General features: G+C 48.2%; 1 protein-coding gene and 1 long non-coding RNA gene across 3 annotated transcripts; one reads left to right on the plus strand and one right to left on the minus strand.

Annotated features, from left to right (window-relative positions):
* Positions 1 to 934: 934 nt before the first annotated feature.
* On the plus strand, positions 935 to 22,478 carry LOC148221475 (uncharacterized). 2 transcript variants are annotated; one of them, XR_015807912.1, is made up of 4 exons: positions 935 to 1,294; positions 1,827 to 1,925; positions 12,267 to 12,437; positions 21,245 to 22,478. It is a non-coding gene; the product is annotated as an uncharacterized LOC148221475 (long non-coding RNA). The 2 variants fall into 2 exon arrangements; XR_015807911.1 differs by lacking the exon at positions 21,245 to 22,478 and adding an exon at positions 14,266 to 18,671.
* TADA2A (transcriptional adaptor 2A) lies at positions 4,747 to 25,098 on the minus strand. Its single transcript, XM_014881130.2, has 15 exons — positions 24,961 to 25,098; positions 24,221 to 24,327; positions 23,918 to 23,977; positions 23,272 to 23,363; positions 22,475 to 22,632; positions 21,072 to 21,160; positions 20,055 to 20,127; positions 14,869 to 14,932; positions 13,465 to 13,508; positions 12,852 to 12,962; positions 11,482 to 11,553; positions 10,772 to 10,904; positions 9,726 to 9,769; positions 7,497 to 7,570; positions 4,747 to 6,181 (listed from the first exon to the last, which is right to left on the minus strand). Exons 1-15 carry the CDS (start codon positions 24,983 to 24,985, stop codon positions 5,996 to 5,998), a joined length of 1,332 nt encoding a protein of 443 aa, XP_014736616.1. The 5' UTR covers positions 24,986 to 25,098; the 3' UTR covers positions 4,747 to 5,995.
* Positions 25,099 to 26,295: the final 1,197 nt, after the last annotated feature.

The following is a 26,295-nucleotide window of genomic DNA, read 5'->3' on the forward strand; positions in this document are numbered from 1 at the left end:
ACATCAACCCCGGTGGGGTGAGACTCTGTGTGGGGATCGCTGTGGGGATGGAAACAAGTGAGGGTTTCGGTGGGGACATGATGGAGGCCCTGTGGGATGGGGACAATGGGATCCCAGTGGGGACATGACAGGGATGGGATGTGTGGAAGTGACTGAAGGGACATGGCAGGGAGAGGTGGTCCCTGTGGGCACAGGGATGTGGCAGGGTCCCTGTGAGGATGGGGCAGCGTGTGGGGATGTGGCAGGGCCCAGGACATCTCTTGTGAGGGATGGGACACGCCATGACCCTGTGGGGACACGATGGGGTCCTTTTGGGGATGGGGACATGCCAGAGCCCCTTGGCTCGGTGGGTGCTCATTGGGGAGGGAGCCAGCCCTGAGAGAGAGGAACATGGTTTTTGTGACTCAGGACATCCCAAGCCACAACTCTTCCCTGGTCCTGAGGCTCCCAGGGCTTCTTGTGGCACCATCCTGGGGGCCAGGCTGGACCCTCACCCAGAGCAGAGTGGGCTCAGGTCCCCAAGGAGGGATGGCATGGGCTGGGATCCGCAAGGAAGGATGCCATGGGTTAGGGGATCCATGGGCTGGGATCCGCAAGGAAGGATGCCATGCTTTAGGGGATCCATGGGCTGGGATCCCCAAGGAAGGATGCCATGGGTTAGGGGATACATGGGCTGGGATCCCCAAGGAAGGATGCCATGGGTTAGGGGATCCACACAGCAAAGGGAAGAGAGAGTTTGTGCGAACTATGGGGTTAAGGTGAAGGCTCTGCTCCCACCACCTCACCAGCGTGGCAGGGACGGGACAAGGCTGGGCCTGGCAGAGGAGGAGGAGGTGGGAGGAGGAGGAGGAGGAGGAGGAGGAGGAGGGCAGCCTCTGCCTTAACCCCGCGGCTGCTGGAGCGAAGCGTGGTCGTCCCAGCCCGCTTTTGTTCGCTTTCTGGTTTTGTTGTCGCACGCTCCGACCGAAATAGCCCAAATCCCTCATAGGAAGCTTCCCCCAGCCCGAGCCCTCGGCTGGTATCTCGCTCGGGCAGGTTTCATGACTCAGCAGCCCAGATGGAGCCGTCCCTCACAGCCCTCAGCTCCAAATCTGTTTATTGCTCCAGAGGCTGTTTTTCCAAGAACCTCGCTGCTTTATAACAGCCAGAGCTCTCCCTTAAAACCCTGCCTCTCCAGCGAGGGCTCGCGTCACACTCAGCACGGAGGTGGGCGAGGAACAAAAATAGACAAATTAAGAAAACCTCAAAAGGCCAAAAATTGAAAATGTGAGGGTTTTGGCTCTCCGAGCTCAAGGTTTGCTTTGCCTCCGCGTTGCATCAGTTCTGCTGCCTCCCTTGGAGCTGCACCATCTCAGGGGCAGAAACAATCCCCGGGTGATCACAAGTGTGTGAGAAGCTGAGAGACGGCAGAGCCCTCGGGGTGTCCCCCTGGGGCTGGGGTCCCTGGGCTGGGGGCTCGGAGCCCTGGCACTGCAAGCCTGGGGTGGTGTTTATTGGCCACGGGCAGCGTAGGGAGAGATGAGGATGGGTTTTGAGTGGCAGCCTGTGGGATTCCCTCCGCAAGCATCCAAACCCCTCATTCCCCCTCACCACCACTGAATGAGAAAAGGCTCTTGACAGCTCCAGTTGCTCATCCTGGGCAGTTTTTAACTACTCACACAACTGCAAAGGTGTTTTTAATTCTGGTGCAACTTGTGCTTTTAACCTCCGCCCTGCCGGGAGCTTTATGTGTGTTTGGTGTGGGATAGAGGTTGCAAAGAGGGACAGCAGCAGCTCTCCTCTAAGGCAGACACCGTGTTGTGAGCAGGTTCTCTCTCTTCCCATAGGAACTGTGCATCTCTTGGAGAAGTTCTGAAGATTGTATAAGAACAAGATGCTCGAAGCGGTGACCCCGCTGTGCCTTTGGGGTTGATGGCTTCGGAAAGGTCAGGACTTGGACTCTGATCCTGTGGGTCGGGATATTCTGTGATTCTGTGAACCCACCTTACAGCCCAGCCTGGCAGATGCCCGCTGGCTGTGTTGGGGTGAGCACGGCGCGGTGGGTCCCGGGCACATTCCCGAAGGGTGCGCCTGACCACGGGCCATTAGCTGGTCATTAGGGCTATTATCTTAATCACGGGTGTTCCCCTGCTGCGGCTCGGAGTGTGCCCAGGGTCACGCAGGCCTGCTGAGAGGGGAGAAGTTGGCTGCTTTCTGCAGCATCCATCCATCCATCCATCCATCCATCCATCCATCCATCCATCCATCCATCCATCCCCTCCGGTTTCCATGGCTACGCCCGAGTTTACCCTTCCCTGCAGGACCACCTGCACCGGTGTGATGTAGAAAAAAGTCCCTGTGTGAGGCAAAAAGCCCAGGGACTGGGACCTCCTGTTTTTGGGAGCAACAACTGCATCCAGGGGTGGTCGGGCCGCGGAGCGACGGGCGCTGAGCGCCCCGGCAGCACCCACAGCCCATCCGGAGGGAGCCGTGCAGGGGCTGCTTTAGGGTGCTGCCCTCCCCTCCTCGCCTCCCTGCCGGCAGCAGGGACCCAGGGGAGGCAGAGAATGATGTCCTGGGGATAAATCCCGGCACGGAGCCATCGGCCGCCTGGCGCTCGATGCGAGGTGACAGCGCGGAGCAGAGATCCCCGAGCAGGCGCTGGGGCTGCGGCTCCTTAATGGGCGAGAACAAAACCCGGGCTTGGGTCACCACGTGGGGATTCGGTGGCCGAATGTGGGTCATCGGAGGAGGCAGGAATGTCACAGCTCCACAGGGATGTCAAGCACTGCCGGGCAGTACCAGCGCGGCCGGGGTTTGATCGATTTTCAGCGGCACAAGGAGCAGAAGGGGAGCGAATTCCAACCCAAGCTCCCTGGGCAGGAGGATTTTGGCTGAGAGGCTGCCAGCATGTGGCCATTTCCAAATGCACGGGGTGCTCTGATCCCTGGGGCCAGTGGGTGAAATGGGAAGTGTTTCCACAGCCCGGGTGTGCTGGGCTGTGGGGAGCCACACATGTTCCACAAGTTTAGTCAGCACCGGGGCAATCCCTGTGCCCTGCCCTGCATGCCAGGATCCCTGCCTGCTCCTGGCCACCCAGCAGCCTCACGGAGGAAAGTGCTGTCCCCCAAGGCCAGTGTTCCCTCTGATGGGCTCTACAGTGTCAGGAGGAGCAGCTCTGTTTCTATTTGTTGCATCTGGGGTCCCCTTACTGCATTGACTGGTCCCTCGTTAGGCAGAGGGAGGCAGGGATGCTGTGTAGTGCAGGGACCCCATGGCGTGGGCTGTGTTTTGGCAGCTCAGGAGATGCCAGGTGCATTCCAGGAGCAAAGTGTGATCCTTGCTTGTGGCCATGAAGAACCTGTGGTGGGACAGGCATTGCCCAATAGCTCCCACTCCATGAGACCCCAAATTCTGGAGATCTGTGTGCTCTGAGCTGCTGCTTGACCCCATCTCTGTGTTCCCCTCTCTTCCTATTCTTTGTTGGGTTCCCACACGGCCCTTACTCTGTGCTGCCAGCTGGGATGTGTGGCCTGGCCATGGCTCCCCTGTGAAGTGTGTTCACCTCCCTGGGCAGCAGGCAGGAGGGAAGAGGCCCAGTGGGCTGAGAGCTGCAGGAATTCATGTGCCTGGTGCTGCTGATGGGCTCACTCCCAGCCCTGTCCATCAGCTCCAGTCATAGGGATGTGCTTTGCCTGTGCCCCTGCGTGTGCTTTCTCCACAGTCACGAATAAATCCGTGCTGGCTTTTCCTGGAAGGTCACCGAGCCAGTTTGCTGGGAGGCCAGAGATCACTATGGGGCATCACCACGTGGTTTGAATTTTTCCCTTTTCCCTTCTCACCAGGATGGCAGCTTGGGCTTTCTCTAACCACGGCTCAAAAGCTGCTGCCCCAGCGTGGTGTTTTCTCCCAAGGAGGTGGTTTAGGTTTCACAGGCCCCTCCTGATGGGAATTTGAGCAGGCACTAAAACTAGGGCTCCTTATCAGCGTTATGTGCTCCGTGGGGAGCAGGAGCCCCCGGGATCTGCTCCAGGCAGCCCCCACCTCCCGGGCTGAGTCACCAGCGGGCCCAGTGCGTTTGCTGCTGGGGTGACAGCAGCTGTGAGTCCCAAAAAAAAACCCCAGCACTGATGCTTTAATGACAGGCGGATAACAGCCCCGGGAAGACTCATTCCGCGCATACCTCAGCGCTGTGACTAAGCCCGCGCTGGGCTGGAGCAGCCGCAGCGTCACCCCGGCCCCGGTGTCACCAATCCTGCAGGTCCCACGATCCCAAAGTGCCCATCTCCCTCCTGTCTCTTATTCCATATTTAATGTTCCATGTCCACCTGAGTCTGTAATCCAGGATCGGCACCCCCCAGCTGTAAACCTGGAGTGCAGCCCCCCAAAACCAACCCCAGCTGATCCAGGCATGGTTCCAGTGCTCCTTCACTGCCCTTGGGTGAAGGGCTGGGCAGAAGAAAGGCACTTTGGCTGTTTAATGTTAAAAGACAACAGGGGAAAACATTCCCAAGGTTTTACAGCTTCCTGTGCCCTTTCCCTTGGCATTCCCAGTCTCAATTTCCAGACCTTAATCTTCAACATGTAGTTTATTACAGCTGCTTTTCTTTAAATAGTAATATTTGCTAGGAAATGCAGAGCCTGCATCCCTATGGCCTCTGCTGGGCGTTTATCTCCTCTCTCCTGGTGAGGAGCTGATGGATATAGATCCAGGCAGCTCTGTGACCTTTATAGTCTCACTCCGAGTCCAGGGATGTGGATGTAAGATTGTTTCAAGTCATTTTGATTTTATTACAAACCAAAATACTTCACATTCAATGGCACCTCAGGTCCACAGGATAATTACTCTTGGGGAACACACAAGAAACTGAACCTCAAAGCCTTAGATAGGTGTTGGTGCAGCTGTAGCTTAGTCAGGCTCTTCCATGAGATCCCAAACTTGGGAGCATCCAACACCCCACCTGCTTTGGCTCCCAGGTTTCCTGCGGGACATTATTCCAGCATTACACCTTAGCAGGAAGCTGTCTGACAAACAATTTACTGTTCAATAAACACACAAGCTGCATCTGCAGAGAACCATCTCCATCATCCAGCTGACTGCCAAATCCAAAAGTTTGGTGCTGGAGCTCAGAGATCAGCAGATGTGATGGGGCTGTGTTTGAGCAGTTCCTTTTGGCACCTCATCAGGCCGAGGGAATAAAACCCCACAAACAGGAGCTTCGTGCTCTTCACTCCTTTTTTTGTGGGAGAACATCAGTGTCCTGAGAGCCTTTTTATTCCAAAAGCTGCAGTGGCTGTAGCTTGCAGCCTTCCCAACAAGCATTAGGCTGAAACTGAGGGATTATATATAACCTGACACCCCCAAATCACGGGGGGAGCAGCTGAAACTCCTTGGTTTGTGCAGATCCCTCCTGCTGGGATATGTGCTAATACCACATAAAAGCAACAACTGTTGAGGAGCTTCCCTGCCATGTCCTTTCCCATTCTTTATCACAGTTTAGTTAAAAAGACTGGACCACTGCAAGCTCTATTTTTACACCCTCGGGCACGTGCTGTCGCCTCTGAAAGCTGATTTAGGAAGGAACACAAGGAGGGAGGAATTGCATTTCTATACCCTGTACTGCACAAAGTGTGACTCTGTCCTCAATCTGTGTCACCATCAGTATAAAAGTACCGTGATGCTCTCTGCAGTCACAGGAGGTGTGAGGAATGAATGCCCATTCACGTTTCAGATCAGCTTATATGGCACGTGATCCTTCCCAGGAATCCTGACAACAGCAGAGTCAAAAGGAACCCAGACAAATGTCAGCATTCATACAATTTAACAAAGCTCTCTACTTGTTTTTACAAAAAAAAAAAAAAAAAAAAAAAGAAACAACAAAAAAAAAAGCCCCAAAAGGTTTTAAACAAAAGGAAATGTCCTTCATTCAACACTGGTAAAATCTTTCAGCGCTGTCAAAGCGACTTCAAAGCTTCTCCACATCTGCCTGCTCCAGCCAAGCACTGCTGCCTGTCCTCAGGCCTTTGTGATGTACCCTTCTCTGATCAGGAAGTCATAGATTTTCCTGGTTTTGTTCACATCAATCTTGATGAGGGCTCGAGCCTGCGCCAGTCTCAGGCCTCCCTGTTTGTTGCACTCATTCACTAAAGCAGCTTTATATTCCAAATAGGCTCCAGGGACCAGCCTCACCATCTGACAGAGCTGCAAGACAAAAGGTGAAGTTAATAAACACCAACACTTGTCATGTTCTTCCATTCCCAGAGCCCTGCTGGGGGAGGAACACGGGGAATATTTTCCTGAGAACACTTCCAGTGTTTCTTTGCACAGGGGAGGCACAGGGGAATGCCAGGAGCTGTTTGGATCCACAGGTAGGGAGGGGAGGAGCCTGCTGCATTCAGAAACGTTCCTGGTGGAAAAATAAAGGAGGAGGATGAAAGCAAGCCCTGGGCTGGCAGGAGCACAGCTCTGAGTGTGTCCTGTGTGGGCGTTGCTCCTTCCAAAGCCCGGGAAGCACACATGCCAGACTTGGAAGCAGCAACTGGGCTGGCTGGCCAGGAGCCAGGGAGGGCATCTGGCTGCTAATCCCCTGCAGACTCAGGCTCTAATGCCTTCTACAAAAGCAGCTCTGCCGGCCCCCTCCAGGAGTCTGGCATGGAAGCTGTGCAGGGAAGGCATTCCGTGGTTGGAAGTTTGGTAAGGAATGGCTCTGCACAGCCCCTGAGCTGTTTGGCTGCACAACTCCTGCTCAGCTCCCAAATTCCAGCTGCCTTCCAGGAGTACAGCATTGCTCCTGCTGGAGAAACTGTCTGTCTCCTCCCTTTAATAAGGAAATGCTTCATGCTCATTCCTCACGGATAGGAAATTGCAGAATTCCTCAGACCTCAGACTTTCTGTCTCAGCTGAGCAGGAAATCAGATCTCTCTCACACAGACACACACACACACTGATGCCCTGCCACCATTATTCCCGTGCTGAATGGAGCCAGAAATGCCAGTTCCACACAGAGCTGTGAGCTGATTCCCAATGCTGCCAGCTCCAGCCAAGGCAAACACACACTGAGGGCAGCTGTGCTTCCTGGGCACTGCAACCTGCCTGGGGCACCCTAAAGATACCTCAGAACTTCTATTAAGAAATAATAATCTCTTATTTCAATAGTTTTTCACTGAGTTGAAGGACAGGCCCGCACTGGGCTGAAAAACAACCAGTGTTCATTAAGGAAAATTAACCCCTCTGCTCAGCCCAGCCTCACAGTGCAGGCAGGGAGATGGACGTTTTAACAGCACCAAAAACAGCCTGGTGCTCTGCTCCTTTCTTTGCCAAATAAACCACTTTGTGCTGTTTGTGTAGCACAGGGAATTAAGAAGCCAACTGGAAAAGCTGAATGATTTCTGTGAGAAAGGAAGAGTAGTCAGGGCCTGTAAGTGAGGTGATATTCACAGCTCCCCAGGCGTGGTGTGGGCAGCCCTGTGCTGTGGAGACACAGTTGATAGAGACGATCCTTCCATCCTTTCCTCACCTCCTTCTCCTTCTCGTTGAGTTTCTCTGTGCCTGGCAGGCCTGTGAGGTTCAGTGGTGGGGCACTCCGTCTGCCTGTGGAATGAGAAAGGAAATGCTGCAGAACTGGAGCACTTTGGAGGTGGCTGCTCCTGGGGTGTGTTAGGGAAGCAATTCAACCCAGTTTGAGCCAAGTGTTTACAGGCAGGGTTATTTAGGGCTTAGCATAAAGCTCTGCTGATGCGACAAAAGGTTTGGTTTTGCAATTTTAAGCTCTGTGAATGTTGCATGAGACTTGTGAGGTGTTGATTTTTGGGAGGAACTGCAAGACAAAAAGCTTTGTGTCAGACTGGCATCAGGCATGGCTCAGCTGGGCTGAGCCTCCTGACTATCCCAGCTCCAGGGAGGGTGTGCCAGGTGTGCTGAAACCAGCACCTTGTAAGGATGCTGAGATTATTTATTGGTGTGATTAAGCAGCCAATTGCTCTCTGGCATTACTGACATTAACTTCATGAGGCAAAGTTTTCTTCAAATGCCTTTAAGTATGATGTAGGTACTGCAAGGCAAATGCAATTTGGGGATTTATTTTTTGTCTGTTACGATAAACAGTTCTGAAGGAATATTTATCACAAGGTCATCTGGTATTTCCCACTTTCACTATTGTTTATAACTTAGCTGGATATTACCAGGAACAGCCTAAACTTTCACAAGGGCTGTCTGCTTGCAGGTTTGGCTTTTTAAATTTTTTTTTTTTTTTTTTTTTTGTAACTCGCAGAGCTCAGGACAAAGTTTGGATTATTTATTCCATTGGAAAAATTTCCAATTGGAAAAAGTCTCTCACCCCTGTGAGAGACTCTGTGCTCTGGGCTGCATAGTTAGCACTGTTAGAGATAGATCTCTATCCCAAATTTGGCAAAGTGATGAGACCTTGGGCAATGTGCCATTGTTTGTCCCAAGGACCCTGCCCAGGCCCTGCCCCTGGCACTGGGAGGTTTCTCTGTCTCCTGGGCACTGCAGGAACAGACTGGATCTGCCTGAGCAGAGAGAGCTGAGGCACTGGGGAGAAGCTGGAGTGTGAGTCTGTGGGAGGTGTAAAGGAAGTTATTTCCCAGCACTGCTCCCTCTCCCCATGGCATGGGGTGACTGTGCTAGAAGGAGACATGACAGAATTCAGTTTTACTCTTTTATAAACCCAGAAAATACCACACACACACACACAGACTACACTAAAGGAAACATATCAAGGCTGCAAAGTCAAGAGCTTAGAATCTCAAAGTGAAGCATTAATTTGCCCTCTTGTATATTCAGAGTGATGCAGCCTTTAATTAGAGCCACGTGGCAGCTCTTCCCCAGCATCCCTAGGCAGGATGTTTGCTTAATTAGCAACTCTATGGTATTTTGTTTGGGTTTTGTTCCACATGTGATGCTGCTTGTAAACACTGTGAGCTATCACAGCTCCACAGGCAACACAGTCCCCTTCATGGGACACTGGATCCTTGACAAAAAAGGAAGTTCATCCCTCATTCCAGACCTTCAGTGGAAGACATTGTCCTCCCTTCATGGATTCTGAGATACACAAAGCTGTTTTTTCTCCAAAACACCAGATCTTAGCAATCACCAAATAGGTTTAGAACAGTCTGTAGTGCCCTGACTCACTGCTTGAGATCCTGACCCAAATTTCTGAGGCTCCTGGAAGAAATGAGGAAGAACATACAGACCCAGTGTCCACCTCTGAGAGGTTTGATTCAAGTGGTTTAACAGCATGCACATAAAAATGGGTGTAGGGACAGAGCCAAAGCCATTTTCCCTGGCAACATTTAACAGCCCTGTAGTAAAACTTTATCCCAGTCTCAGTCACCCCACGACCTCAACAAATGGGATGGGAATTTATTTAAGTCTTGCTCATGAGGACCTTGACTGACCCCTGAATCTGTCCTTACTGGGCACTGAAAGAAGATGGGGTCCTGTTGGTCCTAATTTGTGCTTAGAGACTGTGAAAATTCTTTTGTTTCCTAAAGCTAATGTAGCTTTAGGATGGGTTTTGACCTCTAGTCAGAAAAATCTAGAAATTCAGCAAAAAATTCTGCAGGGCATGTGAGTGGAATGATTTGCAGATTGATGTAATGTTGACTTAAGCAGTGCTTAACAGTGAGGCTTGAGGACTGACACTTTGGCACTCAAGAAAAAGAGTCAGAAAAAAGCAGTCACAGAGATATTACTGGGTTTTTAGCAGACATCATCCAACACTTACCTGTGGTTGAAGGAACTGGTACCGTGGGAGTTATGCCAGAGTCACTGAAAAGAAAGGAAATGTTCAAATTGCCTTCATGTTTTTTAAGAATAACTGCATGTGTTGGCCCTGAAAATGCTTTTTCCACAACTTGTAATAATTATACAATTCAACTTGCATAACCCAAGCCCTGACTAGGAGTCAACAGGATTTATAAATATTTAGTGTTCCCACATTGAAAAATATGTCTGAAACCTGTTAAAAAACCCAACAAAGGAATGTGGAGGGGCACAATTAAAAATCCAGTGGAGACTGAGTGGGGAAATTCCAAACCATCTCCTGCACACAGGATGCATTTCCTTTACATTGCAACTTGCTCCTTAAATCCAAGTGCAGGGTGATGACACATTAATAATGCTGCTACATCTAAAATCATCTGAAATATTTCAGGCATCAGCTGTGCCCTCATTAATATCCATAAAGAGCTCATTTCCCTCCGTGACTTTACGAGCAGCAGCTCAGTTCCTGAAATACAAATTTGGGAAAACTGAGGGGTTTGAGTCTCTCCTTTGCCTGAACTCAACAAGCACTATTGCTGTCACCCACTTTCCTGCCTTTCTGAATTTTGCAGGCTGTTCCTACTTTGATAAATTGGGAATGGATTTGTTACTGCCAGGCAGGAAAATGTGTTTGATGCAAACTAAACCACAGAACCCCAGGAAATTTTGGGTTGGAAGGGTTGGATGTGAAGCTCATTGCATCCCATGGGCAGGGCAAGCACTATTGTTGTCACCCATTTTTCTGCCCTTCTGAATTTTCCAGGCTATTCCTACTTTGATAAATTGGGAATGGATTTGTTACTGCCAGGCAGGAAAATGTGTTTGATGCAAACTAAACCACAGAACCCCAGGAAGCTTTGGGTTGGAAGGGTTGGTTGATGCGAAACTATCACGTCCCATGGGCAGGGCCACCCTGCACTGGAGCAAGCAGCTCCAAAGCCCATCCAAGCTGTCTGTGGGCAGTGCCAGGGTGGGGCAGGTTCCCTGGGCACCTGGGGCAGTGCTTACATATCTGCCTGGCGGCTGAGCCACTGCTGGCAGGCGCTGCTGTCCTGGATGTACTGCAGCACCTCCGAGAGCATCGTGCGCTTCAGCCGCTCCTCGTCCCGGCTCTTCTTCAGGTGGTCGTAGGTCCTGGCACCTGTGGCACACACACACACCCTGTCCTCACCCACTGAGTCCACACTGGCTTTTCTCTGCTTCAGGAAATATTGGGAAGTTCTCTACCTCTGGGCCAACCTCTGCTCTTCTCCCTCTTGCCACCACAAGGGATTAGATCGCACCCCGCACCCTTCCCCGTTAATGTCAGGCCACAAACAAACAAAAGAGGCTCCCATGATCTAATTCCAGGATAAAAGAGGCCATTTCATTGATGTGGAGGTCTTAGGCCTCTCTCCAGATATCACAGGTGTTGACAGGCACTGAAAGTGTCCCAAGATAAAGCCCTGAGACCACTGTGCCATGACATAAATCTTTTTTAATGAAGCTTTTGCAAAGTGGTGCCCAGAGCTGTGTTAGACACTGTCATCTCCAAGCTGATGGCTCAAATCAGCTCCAAACCAGCCCAGCTGGACTGTGCATCATTGCTGAAGCCTTGCTCATTTCCAGAGCCTCTCTGAACTAAGTGTCTTTTTATTCAACACATCCTGAATGTTGTAAAATCATCCTTCCCTTCCTTGATGGATGGGAATGGGCTGAATAATGCATCAGGTACTTACTGCAGAAATTGGTGATTCCTGCTGCTCTGTATTCCTGGAGTCTCTTTATTTCCCTGCGCAGCTCAAATTCCACTGTTGGACCCCACGAGGTGGCAGGAGGGCAAACCAAAAAAACAAAAGTGGGTCAGTGGGGTGGACTGGGAATGTGACTCTTTGCTATTTACCTGCACAGGTCAGCTCTGAACACACAAAACCACAGCCAGGGTTAACCTCCCTCCACAAGATTTCAATTTCTCCGTGTCCCCATGCTCTTTGGTGAGATTTCAGCTGGTTTCTAACATTTGTGTACTCAGAAAAGGCATTTTCTCTTCATGCTTTGACAGTCCCTTTGCCATACCCATGACAAGGCAAGTAACAATAATGTGGGATTTCTGGAAGGCATTTCAATGGGTTTGAGGAACCACTCCAGCCAGGCTCCTTATACATCAAATATTGTCTTGGAACTATGATTTTCCTAGCTGGACCTTCCAAAATTTTTCCTTGCAGACAATTTGCTTCTTGCAGTCAGTAAGATGAAATTATGAAATGTTTCTTTTGCTCAGAGATATTTCCTGTCTGTTGCTTTCATCAGCTGCCCTCCAGCACTGCTCAGGTTTACAGGCAGCAAGTTTCCTTGTGAATTTGTTTCCTGCTGCTGCTCAGGTGACCTGTATAGTGCCTGTACCTGACTGTCAGGTTCACCTGAGGATCTGCAACCACTACAACAACAAAACCAGGTTTCAGGAGCAGCAGTCCCATGTGGGACTCATGATTTTGCAGGGTCATGCTTTTGGTATTTCACACAGGGTGTCCTGAAAACACGGGCACAACTACGTAAATGCTTTGTTCTTTCTAATGAGCAACAACTCTCCCAGTTGAAGTCACAGAATGAAGCAGGATGTGGTGACTCGGACTGGAATCTGCCTAAATGCAGGCTATGGGATGATTCAGAGATGGAACAATGCCTCTCCCCTAAGGTAAGGACATAATGACCACTGCACTATGTAATTATGTGACATATAATAGTTTAACGTGTGCCTTTCAAAGAATTCAGCTTGCTGCCAGCTCCCAATCTCTCCACACAGCCATAACATAGGGATTTTATTCTTCCCCTGATACAGAGTCCCAGTAAATAAACAGTGGTCTTTAGATAAAAAAAATATTACCTCCAACACGTGACCAGAATGTCCAGTCAGCTGTGAACTCAAAGAGCTCGGACACAGTTTAGTGGAAAAAACCCACTCAACATATCAAACCACAAATGGATTTGTTTTCCTGAGGTAGTTAGATGGGGGAGGAGGAGGAAAACCACCTCCTGCCCTGCAGGAGAGGGATCTATTTATGAAGCAGATGATGCAAGCCCTGGCTGTGTGTGCAGAACCCCGACTCACGTGCGTGGCTCTCGATGAACTTGTCGTGCTCCACGGGCCCCAGGATCCGAGCAAATCTCCTCATGGTCTCGTACAGCTCCTGCACCTCCCTGGGGTAGCGCCTTTCCAGAACTACACAGGGGCAAAATGTCACACATCACCACTCCTGCTGCCAGGAGAAAACACCTCTGTGGGGGCTGATGTGAGCCCCAAGCCTCAGGACTGCCTAAAAATCCACATTTTGGCCATTTTGCTGTCACAAAATTGCTGAGTAAAAAGCAACGCGAGTTACAGCCCTTAAAATCCTTTAGGCATAAAGGGTGATATTTAAATGTTCTTCAGTCATTTCTCACAAGAGTGAAGTGCACTTAAAATGCCTGGGTTTCACCTTCCCCCTCTTCCCCACTCAGCAGAGCCCAAAATGCTTCTGAGGAGCAATTTTGAGGCAATAACTAAAACACTGAGCTGGGAGTAGTTAGAACCAGACAGCTGGAAAGAGCTGGGGCAGGAAATCTGCTGGAATTTAGAACATCTGAATATGTTCCAGTATGAACAAACCACACTGGTGACCTGGAAATGGTGAATGTGTGAAGTTTTGCCACTTTGAAGTGAAGCAGTTACACCTGATACTCACTCTGAAATTTTCTGAGGTTTATCAGGCCATGATCTCTTATAATTCTGGAAATGAAAGAAAATTATATTAATAAAGGCCATTACTCCTGCACTGCCTCAAAAACACAAAGGCTTCAGAAGAAACTTTGATTTAGACCATCAGAGGAGTCTAAAACTAAACATGAATGAAATTTCCATAAGCCCTGGGCTGGCTGGAATGGAAACATGATGCAGTGTGTCTTTAATCAGGGTAAATTTTGGACAGTGGTGTGCATTAGCCCTGAGCACAAAGGGAGCTGCAATCACTTTAAAGGTTGGAAATTGCTTCTTTAGGCACAGATTTCACATCTACAGCATCTTATAACTTGGCCTTCCAAAATCAGAGGTAATGAATGTCTCATGAACATGATTTCCAGCTTCAGAGAGAGACAAACATCCCTCTGCTAAAGCACAGGGTAGGGCTGCACTGTAAATGCCACTGGCAACAGCAAAAAGGCATTTTTCCATGGCAGCCTGGGATTTGAAGAGAGGATGGAGGTAACTCTGGGTTTGAACAGCTCCTGATGGGATCAGGGAAGGAGCAGAGGGAAAAGCAGGTGCCTGATAAATCCCTTTGTCACCAGTGTGAGCAGTGCCACGTGCTCATTGCTCTGTGGTGACTCCACTTTGGCAAATAAGATACCACAGAGTTGGGCTGTCAAGGTCAGGTCAGAACTTGCTCTGTAAAATCCATTGCATTTCCTCTGCTGTGCACAAAACCTTCCTGTCCCATGCAGAGTCACCTTTCTGACAGTGACATCAGCACTTCTGTGTCATTTTCCAGATTTTTGTCCCATCCTGCTGTTGGAACGTCACAAAACCTGACACTGATGTAACCACAAGAGTTATGAAGAGCCCTGTAGCATTTTTCTTTAGTATGACAAGATTGATCATCGTGGAAATTACACCACATAAATACTTTTTATTTCTGAATTATAAAGAACCAGGTCAATCCTTCCTGTCACTCAGCAGAACTGTGTAGTTTTATGAGAAGGACTGGAGCAGCCTCACTTCAAATCACTAATTCTTCCAGCAGGGAATAATCCAGCAAGATATAATTTTAAATATTGAACAAAGTATTTCAAAGTTATAATATAACTTAATTTAATTAATAGATTGAGTCATTCTAGAACGCTGTCAAATAAGCTGAATGAATTATTCAAGCCCACGTCAGCAATAGAATTATCTTCAGTGTGGAAAACTAACTTAGGGACCACTAGGATTTAAAAATAATGATGCAAATATTTCTGGGGAAAAAGTGGGGGTCCAGCAATCAGTCACAGTCTGGCAGGATTTTTTTTTGTCCCTGAAGCGGGAAATTAATGCTGTGTAATCCATCAACACTGCACAGGGAAGGAAAAACCAGAGTTGCTGCTTCAAAACTCACTTTTTCCGTCTCTGTCTTTCCTTTAACCTGGAATGATAGATATCTACAACTGCAATCTTCAGAGCTGCAAAACACAAAGATTAAAGAATTCATAAGCAATCACTGCAGGAGGCTGAATTTCAAGCTTTAATGTTCACATGAGGCTGAAATGGTCACTGCTTTGCTGGTTTAAAAATCCTGAGGCAATTTTCCAGGGGCATCAACTCATTAGAGACAAACCTGCAGTCCTTGCTACCTGGGGAAAGTTTCCTTTGCTTACTCCTGCCAGATTCCTCACTGCAAACACACTCATGTAAACATGAACCCGGGCAGATCCTGAGAACTCTTCTCTTCCTTCTTGGACTGTTTTGCTATCAGCATTTATTTGTTTCTTCATAAACACAATTACCAAATATTCCTTCTTCTGAGAAAAGATTGCAGGATCTGAGGTGTCATCTTTGGGCAAAGGCTTCTTTGTCCAGAACAAGGAACTCCAAAAAGCAGAAACAGTTCTGAACTGTGAGGACTCAAAGTAGCCTTTGCTACAGTTGTTAAAAACATCTGGAAGATTCCAGCTTGTTAACTTCCAAACTTATCTGTCTGCCAGGAGAACAAAGAATAGTTCAGGACAATGTGAAGAAGCCCAGGAAAAAAGCCATGCTCATTAGAAATCAAATCCTTCCCAAAATCAAACCTGTCTGCAGCCTGGCTGAGCCACTCTCAGAGCCTGCAGCTCCTTTTTCCTGCAGCCATTAGCTTAATAAACTTTTTTTTTGGGGGGTAAATTCTTGAAAGACGAGATAAAGAAATACCTATCACCTTCCATTCCCTCGCTCTGTTAGATAACACACAAATTCTAGATCATGAAATGAGCGTAGAGGTGGCTGATTTTAAATGTTTTTTTTTATATTTATGTTAATAATTTCCATGTGCTCTCAGAAGGAAGAGGCTCAAGGCTTGGCAGTGGTTTAGAGGCTGTGACACAACAAACAGTTTTTGGAAAAAGGGGAACTGGGGTGGCCCAAGGGCCACTGAACCCAGGATCCATTTCTCTCTGCAATTACACAAAAAGAGCAAAACTGATAGTGGCAGTTTATTGATTGCACTCTCAGATTAATAATTAATAATGCAATTAAGAAGTGTGGTTTTGTGTCTATTTTAAATATGTATGGAGGTGTAAACACCAGGAAGCCCCCAGCCCCTGGGAAATTCATCCTTGCATCCCTCTGGGTAATCAAATTTCATACAAACAGGGACAGCTGAAGCCCAAAGGCTGTGGGGAGCTTGATCCCAAGGAAAAAAAACTCTTCAGTTTGTCCCAAATTGATGTGACATTAATCTAAGAGTAAAGGGTTCTGTATGAGATAGGAGGGGTGCTACAATATTTCTACTTATTTTTCCAAATTTCTTGCATTTTCCAGCATCATCGTGTATTTTCATAGCGAGGGATTTAAGTTTCCTAATTTAAGAACAAGCAGAGATAGCAAATTCCCCTTCGTGCTAAAATGTGGGGATGAGAAATTGGGAATGCAGCAAGTTAAACATGAATGAAATCCATTAGGAAGGGTTGGAGTTGGTGCCAATTTACGGAAAATATTTTTGTAGTTTTGAAACCCTCTGCAAGCTCAGCCAACTTGTTATTTTCTGGGGTTTGTGTGGGCAGAACTTAATAAGTACATGCAGAAACTGCACTGGAGAACCTCTATAAATATCACAAGTAATTATGCACCTCTAACCATGGAGTTTTCATGCTTTCACCTGAGTGCACAATATTCTAAAGAAATGATGATCAGCTGGGGAGAGGAAGGAACAAATGAAGGGGAAGAGAAAGGAGCTTCTGCTTCCAGTGAAATTAGTATTTGGTGCCACATGCCCTTTTGGAGGGGCTTTTGTTTTTAACAGCCATATTCACCCAGGAGCAGGAGATTACCAAATCTGGAATGCATGAATAACTCTGACTACTACACTGCTACACACTGCATGGAAATGAGAGAGGAGATGCTGGGGGAATGAGAATGATCTGCCTGTGCTTTTCCCCATGGATTCTGCTGGGGAGGCAGTTGTTTGTGCTGGTGATGGGAGATAATCCAAGCTCAGAGTGTCCACTCTGGGCTCTGATAAAACCTCTGCTCCCTGCAGCTCTGAAGGCCCCACTGATAGGCAGCAATTCAAGGCTCCTTCCTCCATTCAAAAAAAAACCAAAAAAACCACCCAACCAAATATTTTGGTTTCTCCAGAGCGTGTCCAAAACAGTTTCTTTGCTTTTCATTCCTCTTGAGCCTCACTTGGTCTGCAGGAAACTTTGCTGAACGCTAATGAGTGAGAGCTTTGTTCCATGGGAGTGAACCTGCCTTGGCAGGCCAGGCCCAGATAATGGGAAGAATGCAAATTAATCCCAGTAAACAGCCTGTGGGACCAGTGTGTGCTGGGCTGGGGACACACTGAAGGGCTGCAGTCCAAATTCAGCCACCCTGCAGGAAAGCAGGACCCATGGCAAACAGTGCTCTGCCTTTGGAGCATGGCAGGAACTTCCACAGCACAATAAACACCATGTTCTGGCAGGAAGGACACTGACTGCCTTGCAGCTTAAAAATCAAATTTCCCTGCCAGTTGCAGCCTATTTCCACTCACTTCTAAATCTGTGGTTTCAGCAATTACTTTGCAGTGTTAGAAGTGAAAAATCATTTACATGAGAAGAGGGAAAAAAAAGCTGGGAAAAAGATAAATTACCAACGTTCTAATTCAGCCTGATGAAAACTTGTAGTTCATGAAATATTCAAGCACTGTGGGCTGAATTAGGGTTGTAACTGGTTGGTGCTTTTGATCTGTCCATTATGTTTTTGTGTAACTGCAATACATATTTGCATGCTCTTACTGTACTGCCAGCACTGAACAAAAGAGAACAATTCCAGAATTTAATTGAAATGTGAGAGATTTCATACCATTTTATGCCATCTCAATAATACCAAGAAGTGACTGAGTGATGTCTGTGACCTCCTGTAAGATGGGGAGAGCAGGTACAGGTTCTGTGTTCCTAAAAAAAGCTGCCTGGGAGCCTTCTCACCTTGTATTAAACAGCATTTTCTTGTGGGAATACCAAGAACTTGTTTAGAGTGACACAGGGAAATCTAACAGGTAAAATACATGAGCTGTATAAAGCTGTAAATATATATGTATATATATCATATAAAATATATAATACATCAGAAAATAGAAGTTAAGCAATTCAGATCTAGAACTTCTTTAAAAATAATTTTTACAAAATATTATGAAAAGCAATGAGGGAGAAAGGGAACAAAGGGAAATTTCACTCCAATGGAAGCACCAATATTCCTGTGGGATGTGCAGCACTGAGCAGTGACTGGTGACAGAAATTTTACTGGCTGGGGTGTTCCCAGGGCCTAGCCTGAGTGACTTGGAGAAAATGCAATAGGAAAGTAGTTTTCAACAATTAATCTTGAACAATTAATCTTAATGTGTGGCAGGAAAACAAACGGAGGATTTTCTTCCCAACCTGAGCCTTAATCCTGGCTGCAAGGCCCCGTTTGGGTTTCTCTGGGCTATAAAATGTGTTTTTATACCTGTGTCACATTTTCACCTTTACACCCAGGTTGCCTCACAGCTCCCTCTGCCCATCAGCTACACAAAGCACAAAGGCTCCTTAAACCAGCCCTGCTCTCAAGAGCCACGTGTTGAGCCATTTCCTGCCCCGTGGGCTCCTACAATTGGGTTGCAAAATTCTCTCGAGCAAAGTGGGCAGCTTAAAAACTGCAGCACAGGGAGGATGTGGCTCCTTATTTTATTTATTTTTTTTTTTTATTAATTCTCAGAAGTGAAAGATCTCATTCCAAACTCTTTAGAAAAGAATTCTTTCCCTCCCCAAGATGCCTCATGTGAAAGGGAAAAAGCTGGCTGGACCCTGGGACTTCATTTTTTTGCAAGGCTTTCTCTCTCACGTGGGCAGATCTGGGCCAGCTGTGGCAAGGCAGATGCCAGAGTTCCTGGGCTAGGACATCCAAAATGCAGCTGGTCACGCTCCACAACCTCTGCCAAGCAATTTGCACACAGCAAATGCCTGACATCTCTTCCCAAACACCGAAGACAACTGAAGGATGGAGTAGAGAACATCCAATGAAATTATCACGCAAAAATATTGCATAGACGGGGGGGAAGTATTTTCTCACACAACACATAATTAAATTGTGAACTCCTAATTGGATTGTGGAAGTCCCTGTTGCAGGATGTGCAGGAGCACAAGCAGATCCAGCTCCAGCAGAGCTCCTGGAGGATGGGACCTGGCAGGAGAGACCTCAAATGGCTGAACTGTGCCTGGGAGGAAGGCAGGTGTAAGGGGAGTGCAGCAAAACCTGCCTGACTGAACACGGATCTATCAGTTAACGTGCAGAAATAGGAGATTATTTTTCTTTTTCAGTTCACCAGGACCCAGAATGGGATGAAACAGCAGAAAGCTGGCATGAGGAATGCCTGCCATGGCCTCAAGCCAGTGCCCCTCTCAATAAATGCTGAAGGGGAGAGGCTGACAGAGGACTCTCATACCCTTCCCTGAGCCAGGGGAGTTTGCATTCCTAAAGCTCCTGCATACACTGCTCAACTTCCAGCTGGTTTTTTTAACTTTGCCAAGACTGTCTGTATGTAACAGGATTTGTCTGTCTCCAAGGGATGCAAAGGCTTTAGCTTAGAACTGCCTGACACAGATGGCAGAATTCTGAGGCATAAACACAGGACTTTTAAACCCTGTGTGTACTTACAAGCACAGGGAAAAGCAGGATCTTTTCCTCTCTGTGGATTAAAATGTCACTTCAGTAATTCCTGTTAGTTTATGTTATTAAGGCAGCCATGTTCACAGAAGCTCAGAGCAGGAACTGGGCTCATCTTCACAATAAAAAGGAAGTTGTCACACACAGCTGATGCTACTCTAATTCAGGGCATGTTGCAAACATGAAAAATCACACAGCTTCAAATCCAACTCTTCTAATGTGTTTCACACAGTCTTAAACTACACACCTCCTTGCTGCCTGCATGAATACTTACCCTGATAGATTTAATGCACAAAACCCCAAACATTAAACCCCATGCAATAAAAGTGTATGTTCCCTTTTAAAGAGTGTGGAGAAAGAGACCCAGTGAAAAGCTGCACAGGCATCTGAAACAATTTTCAGACTGGGGTACAAAAATATGGCACTTACCATGCAAAATGTCTGAATCATCTTCTACAAAATCAATATCTCTCAAATCCCACTCAGCATAGTTGTCGAACTCCTGTTCAGAGGGGATTAATACATTGTCACCAACCAGCACTAAAATATTGGCCTCAGGTTTCAGAACATGCAGAAGGACTGGGAACAGAGATATTTACTCAGACACAATGTGCAAGGCTCCATCCTTGAGCAACAAACAGCACAGGGGAGCTTTACCTGGGGAAAATGTGTGTAAATGCAGCCCCATGGCTGCAGCTGGAGCAGGATGTTGTGACAGGACAGTGGGAATTCATCAGGTCATGACTCCCTGACTGTGATGGAAATCAGAGCCACAAAATGTCCTGAGCTGGAAGGGACTCACAAGGATCACTAATTCCAACTCCTGGCCTGGCTCAGGACAGCCCTAAGAGTCCCTCCTGTGTGCCTGAGAGCCTTGGATGTGATTTTTGGGTGCTGATTCTGCTCAGAGGTACAAAACCAAGCCTGGGTATGGCTGCACTCATTCCTCCATGGAGCCTTGGAGAGCAGTGCAGGTGTCCCCAGTGATGTCTGTGAGGGCTGTGTGTGCTCCCCTCAGGCAGGTGACAGGGCAGGAGCTGATCCTTCGGCTCAGCAGCCAATTCCCAGCACCCAGCAGGGCCAGCCCCGCCTGGACAGATGGACAAATGGACATTTGGACATCTGGTGGCAGCAGCACGTCCTGCAGCTTCGGTGCCTCCCTGGCTCTGCAGGCCACCAGCGCCACCTCTGGCATCAAACCCTCAATTAATCCAGAGCTTTAATCACGGAATATCTCAGCCTGGAAGGGACCTGCAAGGATCAGAGTCCCTGCTCCTTGTGGGAAAACCTTAAATTAAACCACAGCACTGCGAGCATCCCTCAGTCCTGTGCCCTCCTGAGATGCTTTTAAATGAAAAGCAAAGACAGGCAGGGGCAAACAGGGGCGTGTGTGAGCTGAGCTTGCACCCAGCAGAAAATTTAAAATAATGGGAGAATCATTCTTACCTCAACAAAGTCAGCTCTGGCTGGCATGTACCCTGCCATGTCCCTGGAGAGCAAGGAATCAAAGGTGGGCCGTGGGGGATCATCAGCAGCTGAAAAAAACAAAGGTTTTCACTTGTTGAGTAGGGCTTGGGATCTTTTTTCAAGGATCTGTAAATAAGTGTTTATTTTTGCAGGAAAAGTGGGAATAATTAGTTGAAGAAAAATATCCTGATTGGGCTTTCATCCAGTGTTATAGTCAAAAAAGACAGAGTTCATCCAGAGAAAAATGCAGCAATCTGAGATCTTCATAGTATTCTCAAGAGTCAAACACAAATTCAAGGTAATAAACAGGTAATAAAATGTAAACTTTACATTTTGGAGCTCAGCATCCCCCTCTAAACCTCTGCAGATCCCTGGGGCTCAGCATGCAGGTTCGTTTAGTTAATAGCAACAGGAGTGTTAAATCTGCCTTCTTCTGGGGGCCATTGACAGAGCTGCAATTAAAGCCAAGAGAACTCCCAGTTTTTACAGCACTTCCCAGCTGAGGAGCTCGGTGTTTTACAGACAATAATAGTCTGAGGCTCACAGTGCACTTGTGCAGGAGCTGAGCATTGTGTGTCCCACGGCACAGATAAAGCAGGCTGAGGCACTGAGAGTTTGTCTTGGCCCAGGGCACATAAAAATATCAATAACAGCCAGGGATAGAACCAAAATTGCCCAGTTCCTACTGTTTAGCCCTAACCACTCTACTGGGAAATGTAAACCTCCAGACAGCCAGCAACTCACCCAGAGAGGCTGGGGAGCTCTGGAATGAACAGCTGCCAGACTGGGGGAATGCTAAAGATGTGAAATGCAAGGAAAACTGAGAATTTGTTAACTTGCTGCAGACTTTTTTAACAGGCAGTTTTCAAGAGAGAGGTGTGAAATCAGCACAGTTGCAAGGAGTGATTTTATGACAAACTAAACCAGCAGTTAGGCCTGGGACACAGTGTGTACACAGTAAAGTGCACATGATCAGAGGCAGTGTTTGAAGGCAGAAATCCCCTTTGCTGTGCAGGGCTGTGAGAACCACCCTGGTGTCTGTCCTGATGGACACACGTGAAGGAGCTTTGGGGTGCATTGTAATCCAATGGATAAACCAGCCAGATTTCTGTGTGCTTGCCTGTGGAGGAACTTCTGCTTCTGAGACCCTGAAGTTTGTGTCAGACCCTGCTGCTTCCTGCCTTTCCCCATGGAACTGGCAGCCTTGTCTTATCTGACACACCCAGGAATTAATCCAGTGTAAAGAGAACCTCACTCCTGACATTCCCCAAGCCAGTTATCAGAACAGGTTATCCCTTTGGGGAATGAAATCAAACAGGATCTGTGGTGCCTGTCCTTCCCAGAGCTGCTGATTGCAGGCCTGGCAGGGCAGGGATACTCACAGTGGAAGGGAATGGCTGTCTCGTGGTGCTGAGCCTCCTCTGCCTGCTTCAGGTTGAGCAGGGTGGAGGCAAACAGGGGGTTGTTGATGAAATGTTTCATGTAGTGCTTCTCACACTCCTCCTTGGATTTGGTGCACATCTGGTTGGCCACGTCCTGCCTGGAGTGGGGAGAGGAGGAGGTTTCATGTGAGCAACACAGAAATGTTGGGTTCTTAAAAATTTCTCCAGTAGGAAAAGGTAATTTTGGACAAGACATCGGTTGTGTGCAGAGAAGTGGCCTGTGATGGTGTCTGAACTCACATTCTCAGCACCAACACTCACATGGTTGTGCCAGGGAGCATTTTTGGGTGCCCATGAACAATGAAATTCACTGTTTTCATATGGGAAACTCTCTGGCTGATGGAATGTACCACATGTTTAACAGGCTTGAAATTTACTGATGTTATTTGAGAGCTTTTTCCAGATTTTACTGACTCCAGGTAAGGGTGAACTCTGTAAGCAGTTACCAGTCTTACTCCTGACAGCAATGTGCACCCAAGAACTCTCAGTTCTGCTTCTGTGAATTCTGGGGTTCTGTACTTTTAACACAATTATTTTTAATAAAAGAGAAGACAGAAAACTCATGAAAACAGGATCTGACACTCCAGCCTTCCACTTTACTGCTGAATTAGTGTCTCACCCACAATAAGTCATTGAGCAGTCAATGTGCACTGATGAATTCAACAGTGAGATCCAGGGAAAAGAAAGGAAAAACTGCCCATCATTAACTGAAATTGGCTGAACCCCTGAATTCTCACCAGTTCCCAAATCCACAGTCCATCACAGCTTCCAGGAGAGACATTTCCTCCTGAGCTGTCCAGTTGGGATCCAGGACAGGGAAGTCAGATGTCTGGAGAAGAAAAAAGCAGAACAAAGTGTGATCCTCTGTTCCAACCCACCTCAGAAAGGGAAAAGAAGTTCTGAACCACGGGGTGACACAGAAGATAATTCTGGTAGTTTTAAACTTTCACAAAACCTGATTGAATAATTGTAGGATTACTTAGGGCATTGGGTCACCAACCACAGCAAATACTGGTACATGTTGAGTCTCCCAGTTGTAATTCCACAATGTTATACTATCTGGAGACTTTAAGAATTATTTATTTTGAGGAAAAAGAAACAAGCTTAGAGAAACAGAAGTCAATGTACTTGGTTAAAGGACTGTAAGTCTAGTGAGGTGCATTGTGCTATCCAGGCACAACAAAAAGATGAAGCTCTAAATGACTCCACTATTCCATTCTGTTCCATGTGGATATTTTTATTGTTTTAAATAGTTTTAAACCTCTGAATCAAAGAATTGCATCACTTAACCTTTCAGTGTAATATGAGAAAGCAAGGGTTCCTCACTCCTGGAAGTTGTGAGAGCCCAGGACTGAGCAGGTGTTATCCAAAAGGAATATTTACCATTATCTCATAAGTGTGATCACTTTGGTGCTTCTTGTACTCAAATCCTCGGGTGAAACACTGCAGAACAAAAGATCAGAACTGTGTTACTTCTGCCCTGAAAACCTTCTCACTGCTCCCTTTTTTAACTTCCATTCTCTGACCTCCTGCCCATGTGTCAACCCTTCACCGTCCAAACCCTCTTTGTGATTTCCCTGTCCCTGAGCCAGCACGTGTGCTGACCCATGTTATTAACGTGTCCCTGCACAGCCTGGCACCAGGCAGGCCTTGGAAGGCTCTCCCAGAGCAATGAGAGGCTCTCACCTGCAGGCACAGCAGGAAGGGAGGGGGCCCACACTCAGCACACTTCACGTAGGGCTCTGTCAGGTACGAGGAGCAGCCTCGGCACGGGGGCTTATCAAAAGGGTCACCTGGGAAAACAAAAGGGAATCTCCTGTGACACGAGCACAGCACTGCTCTGGCAGCCCCTAAATCCACCTGGGCCCAGCCCCAGCAGTCCATGGTTCTTGTGGGTCCAGCTCAGGATGTTCTGTGGCTCTATGGGTTTTAAACGAACTCAATTGTGCAACGAAATAAGATTGTCAAATTATAAAGGCTTCAAATTCAGAGAGCAGGGTTATAGTGGAGTACTGGGATTAAATCCTTCCCTTTGAGGAAGCTGTGGCTGCCCCTGGATCCTTGGAAGTGTCCAAGGCCGGGTTAGAGCACCCTGGGACAGTGGAAGGTGTCCCTGGCACTGGCAAGGAGTGCAATTGGATGGGCTTTAAGGTTTCTTCCAAACCAAACCAGTCTGGGATTCCATGACTCTGATTTTTTTCCAAGAAAATGGATTTGAACCAGCTCAACTGTAAGTAGAGAGAAATAAAACAAAACTCACACTGAATCATTTGTGTGACCACTAAGCCACATCCCCAAAGTATCACATTCACACAATTTTTGGACATTTTCAGGGATGGTGACTCCAAAACCCCACCACTCCAAGAAATCCTGGTACCATGCAGGTTTTTCATGATGTGGGAGCTGCATTCTCTGCTGGCACTTACTGCTGAAGGAGGCCAGGCGCTCCATCCCTGCCCTGCTGCTGCTCCTGCTCCTGGCAGTAAAACTCAGCTGCCCAAAGCACCTGGAATGTGAGCCTTGTCCCAAACTGTGAATCCCACAGGGAATTCTCTCCCTGCAGCTCCTCGCAGGTGTGATCCTCCCAGGATGTCCTGAGCAGAAGCAGAAGGGCTGTCAGCAGCTGTCACACCCCACTGCAGACCTGAGTCTGATCTCTGGGCATGGGGAGAAATCAAACACAGAGCAGTGGAGTGATGGGGATGTGACCCCAAAGTGAGGGTTTCAGTGGGAATGGATGTGCTGAGCAGACAGTTATGAACAGCTGGGGTGCAAGGGAGTGCTCTGCACCTCCCAGCAGCACTGCCCATATCCCACTGCCCCATATCCCATTCCCTATTATCCCACTGCCCCATATCCCATTCCCTATATCCCAATCCCAACTCCACATATCACAATCCCCAATCCCCCACATCCCATTCCCCACTCTCCATATTCCACTCCCCCATCCCAATCCCTGCTCCCCCTCTCCCAATCCCCATTCTCCACTTTCCCACATGCCATATCCCAGTTCCCATTCCCCAATTACTACTCCCCATATCCCAGTCCCCACTCACCCATATCCCAGTTCTCTCCCCAATTCCCATTCCCACACCCCATTCTCCATATCCCAATTCCCATTCCCATATCCCAATTCTCATTCCCACTCCCAATTCCAATTCCCATTCCCATATCCCAATTGCCATATCCCATACCTCAATTCCCAATTCCCGTTCCCATATCCCATATCCCATATCCCATATCCCATATCCCATATCCCAATTCCCATTCCCATTCCCATATCCCAGTTCCAATTCCCGTATCCCAACTGCCATATCCCATACCTCAATTCCCAATTCCCATATCCCATTCCTATCCCCATATCCCATATCCCATATCCCAATTCCCATTCCCCATATCCCATATCCCAATTCCCATTCCCCATATCCCATATCCCATATCCCATATCCCATATCCCAATTCCCATTCCCATTCCCATTCCCATTCCCCTCTCTCCATCCCCGGCCGCCCCCTCTCCCCCTCACCGCCAGGGGGCGCCCCCGCCGGGCCCCGCCCCCCTCAGGCCCCGCCCCCTCAGGCCCCGCCGCGGCCCACGAGGCTCCATGAGAAGCGCGCGCGCTCCCGGTGCCCCGCTCCCCGCGCCCCCCTCTGCCCGAACCCCGCTCCCCGCGCTGTCCCCGCCGCGTCCCGGTCCCGGTTCGGCCCGCTGGGAGCTCCGGGGAGGGGGTGCCGGGGCTGCCGGGGCCGCCTCTCACCTCGCT

Source organism: Sturnus vulgaris, chromosome 21, assembly GCF_052056855.1.
Source record: "Sturnus vulgaris isolate bStuVul1 chromosome 21, bStuVul1.hap1, whole genome shotgun sequence".
Taxonomy (NCBI): Eukaryota; Metazoa; Chordata; class Aves; order Passeriformes; family Sturnidae; genus Sturnus; species Sturnus vulgaris.

Excerpts from the sequence above, each read along its gene's own strand:
- TADA2A (XM_014881130.2), bottom strand. The coding sequence starts at position 24,985 with ATGGAGCGCCTGGCCTCCTTCAGCA. Across the intron at positions 22,633-23,271 it reads GACTGTGGATTTGGGAACTG|GCAGGACGTGGCCAACCAGA; the intron begins GTGAGAATTCAG and ends TCCCCACTCCAG. Across the intron at positions 12,963-13,464 it reads AAACCTCAGAAAATTTCAGA|TTCTGGAAAGGCGCTACCCC; the intron begins GTGAGTATCAGG and ends GCCCCTGTGTAG.